Here is a 13,338-nt window from a genome sequence, read left to right on the forward strand (position 1 = left end):
CGGATTGGGCAATAGAAGGTGTCATAGATCGAATCAGCCAAGACATGACAGTTTTGTTGCAGCGCCGCCACGTACTGCGAAGAGGATCGGAGGTTGGAGGAGAAGGAAGCGAACCATCGATGAACTGCTCCTTGTTCTTTGATTCGAGTGCGGTAAGCATATTCCGCGACCAGGCATGAAAATTATGTTCTGTTAGAAGAGGCGTAACAAGAACAAGAGAGGGATTCTCATTAGAATGAAGAAACAAAGGATTTGATGGATTCACTAGATGATCGGCAAGGGCAGGTGGAGTTGAATTGGAATTTGGGGTTGCCATGGTTGAATCAAAGTCAAGAGACACAATGAATTTCTGAAAGGGGATCTTTGAAAACCTAGGGTTCTTGGACGAATTTCTCACCGCACCATGTGAGAAGATGAACCCAAGCAAAAAGCATATTTTGATTATTATTGAATTCTATTCTCCTAGTGCATCAGTAATACAAAGTAGTATATATTTACAAATAGTAGATAATCATCCTAGTAACAAATCTGTAACTGCCTATTTATGGTTAATGACTAACAATATTGCAATTATCTAATTATGGTTATAAAGATCAAAAAAATATTGATCCTTAATACTAAGAAAAAAGCTTAACTAATAGTTTAACTTTCAGACCTATAAATACTTATGGTAAGCCTAGAGGTAATCATGCTATGATTGTTTAGAAATTATCTCGAGAGCATCGAGATTTTATTATCACCTTTCCATTAAAAGTTAGAATACCTGGTAACTTAATTTATTTTCTTATGACCGATTTCTATGAGAAACAATTTTTCAATTACATTAGCATGCATATGAACCAAAATTTTACTAATAAAAACTTTCATTTATCCTGGTTGATAAGAAATTAAACTGTTAATATATAAATATTATAAGTTTATAAAGTACGTACTCCAGAAGTTTGCTAAATAATAATTATAATAATAATAATGGTTTTGCTAATCAATGTCTTAAGAACACAAGTTAAAAAAATAGAAAAGGAATTATTAAAAATTATGATAAATTTGTATTGAAAATTACATACTGTTTTAATAAAAAAAAAAATCATTTTTTCTCTCCTTAAAGAGACACTTGTTAGCTTTTTCTTAATAATAATGATTTAAATTCTGTAAAAGATTTTCGGCGACTTGCTTATATGTCGGTGGAAATTCATTAACGATACATATGAAACCAAAGTGAAATTAAAACCGAAACCCTTGCAATTATATATTCAAAATATAATTAATAAGAGCAAAATTATGGCACTAAATCACTATTAAAAAAACTATTTTTTTCACTTATTTATTTATATTCTTTTTCTTATTTTTATAACATCCATGAATGTAACTGACTGACTGGATCAATTTGAATTTTTGTCCCATATGTCCATCCAATTAAACTCCAAATTAAGTTGATTTGCACTACACCAAAATTAGGTTTTTGTGGCAATTAATTTATTCTTTAGCGACCATATAAATGGTCATTATTTTTTTTACCAGCATTTAGATAATGGCTGATGTATCAAGTGTCGCTAATACTATTACTGGCATTTATATAAAATGCTGGTAAAGACCTACTAAATTGTCGAGAAAACTTATTTTTTTTAGTGGCAATTTTAGTAGCCATTTTAAAGGCTATTAAAAGTTATTTTTTCAATTGTCTCCTTTCGATCCATTTAGTGACTTTTATCTTTTGCTAGTAAAACTTTAAATAATTTATTCCTATAATTTTCTTTTCTAAATTTATAACTTATATACTCTTTTTTTTGCTCTCTAATTATTTTATAGCACTATTGAACTTGGTAATAGTGAGTGATTTGATATTAATTTATTATAGTGAATTAAGAGTCTAACTCAACCCTATAAATCAACTTATAAGGTGATAGTTATTATTCACTTATATACTATTTAATTATCTTATCTCTAATCGATGTGGGACTAGTTTTTTTCAATAAATAATTGTCGCTAATAGTAAACTTTAGTGTAATATAAATACACTTTTAGTGGCTATTATATATTAGCCATTAATATTTTTATTATATAATTAAATAGCGACAATTAAATTATTTCCATTAAACAATTGTCGTTAAAAATAATTTTTGTTGTAGTGTTGATTTCTCATCTATTATATTTCCGTTAACATTACTCCCTTAAATAAATACAGTAAAAAAGATGGAAAGTTGAGATTGTGAAAGGATTATAATTGAATTCTATGCATAAAAACCGACATTGTTAATTTGTTATTTTATATATATATATATATATATACTAGTGTAATTCAGATGATTGAGAGGGGAAACGTTAACGATAACTATTGTCACATGTCAATAATGACAAATTAATGTACCTAAACAATAACTCCCCGTACACGCATAATTTTAGAATCGCTAGTACAACTCCAACGTTAATGGATAGTGATATGATATGATCATATGTTGACGAAACAAAATAACAAAATCATTTAGACTACGCAGTCTTGGCTCTTTTTGGCTTGTTCATCTTCCTCCACTGGAAACACTTCTCCAGTGACAACAATGGTCTTTAGAGGTTCTGCTGGACTCTTTTCCATTGTAATACTATTACCCTTCTTATCTCCTTTTCTGTAAATTAGGTAGAGCAGCATTTGAAGTAACCCCAGCACAAATCCAAGTACATTTGGGAGCTACACAATAAGAAAAATAAAATATTAATTAATTGTCACTGGCTGAATTAATATTAAGAAAACAGAAATGATGCATTCTCTGAAAAGTTTTGGCCGATAGTTCGGAATGTTGATTTGAAACTTTGATTCAGAGTCCAAAGTATTATTCTTAAAAAAATTCAATTGTAGAAACTAGGTACGTACAATATATACTTACAGCAATGCATATGTCCTTGAGAAAGAGACCATAACCAAACCACATTACGGCACTCAAAGTGAGGGTAAATGACAAATTGAAAGGCATAAACTCTACACTCTTTGTCCGAACAACTTGTGCCTGTAGGAGAAAATAAGATATGTGAATGTGACTGAATTGAATAGCTAGTACTTATAGACGCATCCATGCATGAAATAAGGAGTTGTTGGTATATATATATACCACAATGCTTAGCGGTGCTGCAAAGACACTGACTGAAATGGAAACACAAATCCATCCGAGGACTTGGACACGAAGGGGACCATGCACAGCAAAGTGTGTCACTAAGAAGATCAAAGCAAAGGAGCCTATGTTCATCGCGGAAAATAGCTTGACAGTTAAGGTCTGCAATTCAAGTAATTGACAAATTTTAGTGTGTGTACTGTTTATATATATATATATATATATATTGAAATTCAATTATTATTAATTTGAAAATGAAAGCTTCTGTACCCTAGCATCCCTGGTTGCATAGGTGATGTACAAGACGATGTAGAGTGTCTCCACAACACATCCGAATGAGTTAATGGTAACGAGGAGAAAAGCATTTCTTTTCAGCAACGCATAGTACAACCAAAGCATGGAACTGAACAATGCCACCAAGTAAGGCAGTGACTGAAAACTTTCCGTAGATTTCTTCTTGTATATCCGGTAAAATGTTGGCCTGCAATATTCAAACACATATATATGTTCAATTTTCATAAAGATTGTCCTTAATTTAATGAAATCATTAATTAAATGTAATTTGTAACAATGAGTTCGTAATATGTACTTACATTGGAGCCAAAAATACCAATAACGAAATGACATTGCCTGCACGTGCATCAAAAAGAGAACAATTCCTTAGCTTAATATAAACAAGGTACTAATTATATTATATTAACGATTACTGCATAGCATAAATGAGAAGTGTACACAGATGTTTAAATTAAGAGTAATTAGTATAAAATTAAAAAAGAAGTTGGGGATTATAGAGAACACATTTAAAACGTTATATATATATATATATATTAACCTTTCAAAATATTTTACACTAGAACATAAAGGGGTGTAAGACATATTAAGAAAATCAAACAAACAAGAAAAAATTACTTGTAAGGGATAAAATAAATAGTAGATTAATAGAAAAAAAAAAACGAAAAATAGATTATAACTTTTTAAAAGTGAAAAGCAGAATGTAAATATTGTAATATTCAAAGGTAACAAAATCATTTTTGAACCAATAAGAAGGAATGAAATATAAGAGATATAGAAAAGACTGGTGACAGCTGAAAGAGCACAATTAATGGTGGATCGTCACTACCTAACATGCCAAATGTAAATGCCAAAGTATGGTGACTGATAACCATGCTTTTCTTTACCACAAGAATTAGGAAAAATTAAGGGAGAAACGTTTTAACTTTCTTCCCAACTCAACCCCTAAATCTCAGGCAGGCAGAGAAGCTGTTTTGAGGATGGTTTCACAAGCCAACTCTATATATACACACACTTGACGAGAAACCAATTAAAAAGAAACTGCAAAAATAAAAATGTATATAGTACAGTTCTTGACTTATTGTCACACAATATACTAATACTATTTTGTTCCGAGGGAAGAGATATGCGGACTGCATGCATATTGCATAGTGAACAGATTCACAGGTACGTAGTTGAACTTTTTAGTTGGCAGCTTACGTTCCATGAAATCATTTTGATTGGTATCATTTTGTCATATATATCATCATTAGTCAATACGCGACTGAGAGAGGACGGAATCAGCATTATTCCATTTTACATTAGTCAATCAGCTTAGAATATCAAACTAGCGAGATTCATTTCACGTCACTAAGATTAATAAAGAATAGTTCAAAACTATGATGCTTATTATAAAAGAAAAAGGAAATGTTCAAAGCTAGGATTGGAGTAATGTAAAGTATGAGTAAAATATTTATGATGAAAGTGTCGATCAATTTATTGCGGGTTACCTTTTACACCAATAGGGGCAAAGTCGGGAGTAGCCTTAACTTAATTAAGAGACCTGGGCTATCGTGTCAAATTCAATTTTTTTCAGTTGTTAGAAAATTAATTATGGCATTACGAAGCTTTACTAGAGTGAAAAGGGTGGACTGTATTCAAGTCCTTCATCCCTGAGAATTAATTAATCTGCTTTTCATTTGCATCTACAGCCTGTGATGATAACGAAGTAACCTTCACTTTACTTGCCACGTAGCCTGTACTACCTGATTTTCTTCCCATTCTCGCATCCGAGCTTTTATTGTTGTTGTACTCATAACAAGTAATCAAGACTCAAGTACTGGGGGTCATCCACGTTACCTTTCTTTTAGGAAAAAGGCTTATTATAAATGCCCTAAATAAATTGTTAAAAAAATAGTGAAAATTTTAGTAATGCACCTAAAAATTACAATTTCATAAATAGGGACGTTTTCCAAATCTGTTGATCTATACTAGTAGTATGTTTTCTTTACGGGATGGAGTAGCAAAATGGAACTTCAACTTTTGATTGCAGTGTCTTTTTTTTTCAATATTATTTTTTCACATCCAAATTATTTTGATGAGTGCGCTTTTAATATCCACCGTTTAATGGGAAAAGACTTGTCTGTCTTAAAGGTCTTAATTAGCATCAGGACCAAGGTCTTAATTAGCATCAGGACCACCATTGTACGCTCATAAAATTTACATAGTTTCAGGTGCTTTTCACATACATTGACATTGACTCTTTGGTACGAAGGAAATGCGAGGAGAGAAAAGGAAAGAATTAGTTATTTAATAGGAAGAAAATGAGGGGGGAAAAAGAAAGAAAAGAAAAATAAAGTAATAGACCTCACTTGAAATAGAGAGAGAGAAGAGAGAAATGATTCAAATGAATTATTTTACATTTAATATGACTTCTTTACTTTATTTGGATATGAAGATAGTATACCAAAAATCTCTAAAATGTATTATTTTTTCATATATTTTCATTCACTATATTTCTTTTTCTTCTCTATTTTCATCATTTTATTTCTAAATAGACCTTAATGTGTATAATACAAAGAAAACAATAACAAATAAACGCTTAAGCTGTAAAATATTTTTTTTAAAATTTTATACATTTGGTAGATAATGGATAACACAAATAACGTAATATTCTTTGTAATACTTATCTAAATTTATTTTATACATATATATATATTAAATATAATCATATATAATTTAATTTTAAATAAATTATACAACATAATTTTCAAATAAGAAAGTGGGTTATCATAAAAATAAAAAAAAATAAAAAAAAAACTGAAAAAACGAGAGAGTGGAAGCGAGAAAGTCGAGAAAGAAAAGAGACCTGGGGGACAAAAATAAATATTTTGTATTTAAGATAAAAAAAATGTTTCATAATTTATTAAATAATAAAATTGAGTTTGATATATATATATATATATATATATATATATAGGAGGGTTATAATTAATAACACTGGTATAACTTTTATTAAATATTACACCGTTCAATAACTTTATATTAAATATAAATTTGGTAAATTCAACAGTTAGATTAAACGTTTTTTACTCGCAGATCATATATACAAAATTTTATATTAATATAAGATGATTTAATACTTCATTCTTATAAAATAATGTAGGGAACAAAAAAAATCTTCTTTTCTTTTATGCACAATAATAATGATGAGAATGATATTAAAATAACACCATAAAAAAAATAAAGAAAGAGCACACAAATTTATTTAACATAGTTCAGTCCCTCATGCCTACGTCCACAATGATGTTCATTATTTATCTTAAATGTATTACATATATCCTGAAAATCTTCCCTTCATGTTTTGTGGGTTAAACTTGAAAACCTCTTCCTTACAAGTTTTATGGGTGAAACTTGGAAATTCCTTCCTCACAAGTTTTCTAACTAAACCCTAAACCCCTTCATATGACCTCTTCTCTCATTTAAGGCAGTGACCCCCTACAGGTTGAGTGATTCTTCTCATCTCAAGAGTCTCTATTTATTGAACTTACATCACAATTTTAAAAGACGAAACAAATCTCTAAAATAAATACAATATATTTCAATTCTAAACAATATCTTAAAAAATCAATATCTTTTAAAATCTAAATAATATCTCAGAGATTTGAATTTGAAAATTTGAATTGTTTTCCCAACAAATAAAATTGACGTAATATATTTAATTACCTTCAAGTTATTATTCAATTTTAACAAAATTTGATATACACATCTAAAGTTATATGAACTTTCGATCTAACGGTTAGATTTATAAAATTCACATTTAATATAAAGTTATTGAGGAGTGTAATACTTAGTAAAAGTTACATCAGTATTATTATAATCCTTCTCATATATATATATGTTATTCTATTTATATTGTCTCATAATTTTTTATAGTTAAATCTGAAAATTAATGATTTTATTTATGTATGATGTTCAATGTTATTTTATTTTTTAGCAAATCAAACTAATAAGTGCTTTACTTTACAACTTTTGATTAACAATAATTGAAAGAAAAAGAAAACTAGGATTAAAAAATAAGTTGTAAATGAGGAGCATATTTAATTTAGTGATTTTAACATTAACACGACGCAGCCTTTGAACATGTGGTGGACGTAGATCCGTCAAACTAGTCTCGTCTCGCCAACCATAAATATTGATACTGGAATAAAATCTGGGATTACAGTCAAACGAATACTCTCAACCATGAATGATGATACTCTTTTGCTTTAAATGAATCATGACTTATAAGAATAAAATCTGGGGTTACTAATGCCTGTCTTCTGGGACTAGCTTCAAAACCGTCCACGACATGTTACAAAAGCCATGCAAGAGAATCTCGCATCAAACACTATAAATAATAATTTCGTTTATTTATTATATAACGTAGTATATATGTAATCATATACTTTTGCCTAGTTACCCATAACGGACCATATGTACCGGTACTCATTCGTATAAATAGACACCTAAGGTAGGTCAGGTTGGTCCAAGAGCAAGATTATTAAAATCCAAATTTTAGGTTCATGAACTAAAATTTATTTACTTTTTTTGTGAAGTAAAAAAGTTATATACATTGATTAATAGCTCAAAATATAACTCTTTTATATCATGTATAAAAGTTTCTTTCAAATTTTACTTTAATCTTCATCATTGTTTGGTCGGCTTTGAAGAAGGTATAGCAATGGATTTTTTAAAAAAAAAAATACTTTAATCGATAAATAACATTGTATCTCCTGAAAAAAATTCCAACTCAAGATTCATTAAATACTTGTCTCTTTTAGGCCAATTGTAATCGGGTGCAAATTGACTTAGTCACATTAATAAGTAACTAAGTATATTGGTAGTCAGCTGACATGACAACATGTAATTCAGATTCTCATAATTTCATAAATTGATTATTAAAATATAAAATAAGTTACTTTGAGATTTTCAGAGTTTATCTAAAAAAATTCAAAATTCTGACACATGTATATATAACTCTTTTAAGCCTTAAGGTTGAGATGCAATAAGTTAGATTAGAATTGGGTTGCTCAAAAGAATCTTTTTGTACCAACACATGTAACGACTTACCATGACTGTTATATTATGTAACATATAACTAAAATAATTCATATTATATACTAAAACATTAATATAATATAAGTACATTCACGACTCAGGAATATATACAACTATGTTGCCTAACCAGCAACCATAAACATCTATACAGCACTACCAAAATGGAGTCAACAAAACAAGGTTATTCAGCTCCCACCACTAGGTGGCCTCCTATAGTAACTTGCTAGCCTATCCTTGTCCTGCTCCCATATAACGTATGATCATCGCAATCCAAATCACATGAAAACATGTAAGGGTAAGTCAAGTAAAATAAACAACTCATATGTAATTATGTAACACATCAACTATAAATTCATCTTCACATCCAACACAAGCAACAAACGACGCATATACTACATATCTTAACTACACTTCAACGATACAACACAGTATCAACATATCAACACATGCATCATCACGTATTTCAACTCGATGATCTCTTATAACACATGGTGAGTAGTCTAAGTGGTTAGGTCTTACCAAATCGACAACACAATGATCTTTTTGGGTTTGCTAGCTAGATCAACAACAAATTGGATATCAATCCACAAAACATGATAACGGTTACTTAGACTGTCACTTAAACAAGGAAGTATAATACTATGTTAGGATAGAACAGTTGGGTCTAAGCCTATAATGATATTAGCTAGCTTAACTAAGCCACCTATGGAATTAGCCGACCGGCTATCCACCAAATACTACAATCCTCCGATACTCGGTTAGGAACTAAGTTCACAACTTCGTACTTTACTCGATTTGGTCGCTTGTAATCAGTATAGCTCGATCTGGCCCCTATACTGTGGTCACTTTATATAAGTATGTCTTGACCTTACCCACACACGGTACCAACTAAGCCCTAGAGGAGAACAACACGATATCCACTCCAAGGGACAACTTCCCAAGGAGGGTTTTTCAACAAATTGGGATCTCAGAGCACCACAACACTCTCAATCTGCATAATGGGATGAACAACTTTAAAAAATATATCCTCTAATACTAAGTGGTCAGCACATCTCATCATCACAACACATAACACAGTTTATCAACTCATCAGCTCATTCAACTCACAACTTTAACAACACAGTCAACTCAACAACTTATACATCATCTTTATACATCTGCACAACTTCACAACTTTATTACAACATACATCTCACAACTTTATAACTCAACCATCATAACATGCTTCAACAAAATCATCTTTTCAACATATAACAAATCAACACACAACATATAAATAGCTACAACACATAGTTACAACTCATACAACATGTTTTCAACTCCTATTCATCATTACAACATAATACAAAATCTCATAGCAAAACAAAGCCACGCCCGAAGAAATTACTATTTTGCCCAAAGTGGATTCAGGCAAAGAGCTTCAAGTTCTCTCAGGCCTGGTGTGGAGGAAATCCCGCCCGGCATGAGTCTAGCAAAAATTCCTCCAAAGGAGTCTCGCCTGGCGCGGTAAGGACCACACCCGACATGGGTCAAGCAGAGGCCTCCCTTCTCAAATTCACCTGGTGCGGGAAGGACCCAATTCGGCAAAGTTGAACCCGAGAGCATCAGGGCTTTCATGTGCCCAGCACAAGGGGTCTCGGCGCCATGAAGGCGCGCCTGGTGCATATTCAAAAACCAGCAACCCATTTTCAAAATTTTCATCAAAACCTGCACTTGAAGAAGGATCTGTCGCCACCGGCCCAAACGGGCCTCGGCGGTCGCGAAGACGGTCGAGCTCGCTTTTATTTTAGTTTTGAAAATGTATTGGATTATTAGAACGACTTGTTCTCAAACTGAGACCTTGTCGATCTTATCCAATTTATTTATTAAATGTCTCACCAATCCATGTTAATCCCAAGCGGGACCCTCCATGGATTAGTGGTTTTCGTAGTAAAAGGGTTCGTGGAGTCGCCACCAATGTTTTACTCAAAACATTGGAAAAAGGGATAAGGCAATTGATTTTATAAATCAACTTCGGCCATTACAACCAGAGTTGGGTAAGGGAGTCGGTTACGCGTGGGGAAGGTGTTAGCACCCCACAACGCCCCTTTCGGGTTCCCTATGACAGATTATTTCTAAGAATAATAGTGCAAAATTACTAAATTACCCCTATTTATTCTAAGCGATTATAAATTAACTATCTACATGATGACAGTTTAATATGCACACAGAAAGCAGTAAAAGAAGGGATTTTTAGAAAAGAAACCTCTTGAAGCGTGCTTTTTATATATCAAGTAAAACTGGGAAGCTTTTTGGCGTTCCCTCGCTCTACAAGCCCGCTCACTCCTTCCTAAAAAATAATTTTTGACTTGGAAATCCGATGGATTTCCCTTCGACTAGGTTCGAGACTCAAGCAAAATGCTCAGAACTCAAAAACTTCGTCGGATCAACTCTCCGAGTGATTTCTAGGCAGAACACTGCTCAAAAAAACCCAGAATACTCAAGAAGAGGGTTAAAACTGTGTGTAAAAGTGTCCTATGACGTCAAAATGACGCCATATTTATAGGGAACAGGCGCAATACGGGCTATGGAATCAATACAGCCGTATTGAAATTTTTGAACTTCAATACGGCCGTATTGTTCAATACGGTCGTATTGAAATTCAGAAATTTCAATACGCCCGTATTGAGTTCACTGCGGCTGTATTGAAACTTCAATACGGCCGTATTGATTTCAGTACGGCCGTATTGAAGTTTCAGAAACTTTAATACGCCGTATTGAGTTTACTGCGGCCGTGTTGAAGCTTCAATACGGCCGTATTAAGTTTAGTACGGCCGTATTGGGCTTCATTCCCTCCACTTCCTTATTTTAAGCTACTCTAAGACCTCTAAACCTACAGATAGCCATCCTATGGTCTTCTAGGAGTCCTTCTGGCTGACTTTCCTTCGATCTTTGAGGGTCTTCGAGTTTTATTTCCGACCCGGACAATTTTAGGGGTCTACAGCTGCCCCCCCTTTACTTAGTCGGACGGCCTTTTGGTGTACCGGCTGACAAGTAAAGGAGTTGACCCAATTGTCCGGGTGATGTGCCGACCTTCTGACTTGTAATGTCTTCCGGTGGAAAATTGTTGAGTAGCCTCTCCAGGTGGGTGCATACCTCGGCGCTTCTGACATCCTCAGTAGCTGAGTTTACCCTCTCCAGGGTCAACTTCACTCGACGCCCGAGCCGGAAGTTGAACATCGACGTGTCTCTGACGACGCTGATGGTTGAGTACCGCCTCTCCAGGCCTAGCCTCACTCGACGCCCGAGCCGGAAGCTAGACACCAGTGTTTTAACATCACTGATGATTGAGTATTGCCTCTCCAGGCCCAACCTCACTCGCCGCCCGAGCCGGAAGTTGGACACCAACGCACCTCTGATGACGCTGATGGTTGAGTACCGTCTCTCCAGACCTAGCCTCACTCGACGCCCGAGCCGGAAGGTAGACACCAGTGTGTTAACATCACCCTGATGATTGAGTACCGCCTCTCCAGGCTCTGCCGCTTAACATTTGGCAGTTGAGTTTGCCCTCTCCAGGGTCTGCGTCTTAACATCGGCAGGTGAGTTTACCCTCTCCAGGGACTGCGTCTTAACATCGGCAGCTGAGTTTACCCTCTCCAGGGACTGCGTCTTAACATCGGCAGCTGAGTTTGCCCTCTCCAGGGACTGCGTCCGTGTCTTCTGATCACTTCGGCAATGCGAGTTTACCCTCTCCAGGGATTTGAGATGATTTTTGTCTCCACAGTCCACTATGCTGCTTCGACAGTTTTTTCTGATTTTGTGCCGCTGAGGGCTGGATAACGCAGGGATCCGTCTAGGGGATGTGCAGTCATTCATAGGTTCCTGTGCCCCAACTTGCATTGCATTGTTGGTACCCATGGGGAATTTCTGAATCCTTGGGGTGTGGACACAGATGCTCTCTCTTTGAGTTGAGCGATGCCTTATGTTTGGCTGACGTCCTTTGACGTTGGTGGAGTATCCCGGTTGTCCTTATTCGGGTGACTCTTTTCAATTTTCTGATTTTGTAGCCTCTGTGTAGGCTATTATCCACTAGGGAATTCTGTCATTCATTTCTTGACTGGCCTCTTCTGTTAGGCAGATAATCTTGATGTTCGGTGCTTGGCTGGATGCCGCATTCCGCTTGGGGAATATTTATTGAGATTTTTTATTTATTATTATTTTTTTTTTATTTTTTTTATTTTTTTTTCCTCCTTTTGTAGGGATGCCTCTTGAGTAGGCGATTGGGGATTTGGGGATCTTGTGTATCCCAGAGTATTATTTAGGAAGCCTCTGCAGGCTTAGTCTCACTCAACGCTTGAGTCGGAGAGTTATCTTCCACTGAAGAAGTTTTAAAGTCCTTTGACTTGAATATACTGCTTGGATGATCATACTTCCATTGGAGATTTTGACGATCTTGCTTGATAGCTCTTGCTGGGGATTTTGAATCCAAGAGCATGAGTTGAGGTTCCCTCTGGGGAGTATTATTTCTGCGAGCCTCTCCAGGCTCAATTATTCTGTTTACTGAGGAGTATTGTTTCGGCAAGCCTCTCCAGGCTCAGTTATTCTGTACAAACTGATGAGTATTGTTTCGGCAAGCCTCTCCAGGCTCGGTTATTCTGCGGGAGTATTATTTCGGCAAGCCTCTCCAGGCTCAGTTATTCTGTGCAATCTTTTTGTTGGATTTTCTATATCCTTGCCTTTTTCATTTTCGGCTTTTTCTGTATTTTGCCTTTTCTTCTGATTTGGCTTTTGCTGACTGCTGTCATACACAAGCAATTTTCTATTTTTCTATTTTATGCGATTGCTTCATGATAAGGTCTTTGAATGTGCAACTAATGTGTGTGATGCACGA

General features: G+C 34.3%; 1 protein-coding gene across 1 annotated transcript; it reads right to left on the minus strand.

The window, feature by feature from the left end:
* Positions 1–2,224: 2,224 nt before the first annotated feature.
* On the minus strand, positions 2,225–4,721 carry LOC109802999 (bidirectional sugar transporter N3). The gene is made up of 6 exons (XM_020364443.3): positions 4,219–4,721; positions 3,692–3,728; positions 3,369–3,579; positions 3,099–3,260; positions 2,877–2,996; positions 2,225–2,680 (listed from the first exon to the last, which is right to left on the minus strand). Exons 1-6 carry the CDS (start codon positions 4,262–4,264, stop codon positions 2,480–2,482), a joined length of 777 nt encoding a protein of 258 aa, XP_020220032.1. The 5' UTR covers positions 4,265–4,721; the 3' UTR covers positions 2,225–2,479.
* Between the last annotated feature and the right edge of the window lie 8,617 nt (positions 4,722–13,338).

The sequence above is a fragment of the Cajanus cajan genome, chromosome 4 (genome assembly GCF_000230855.2).
Source record: "Cajanus cajan strain Asha chromosome 4, NIPB_CcT2T_4, whole genome shotgun sequence".
NCBI lineage: Eukaryota > Viridiplantae > Streptophyta > Magnoliopsida > Fabales > Fabaceae > Cajanus > Cajanus cajan.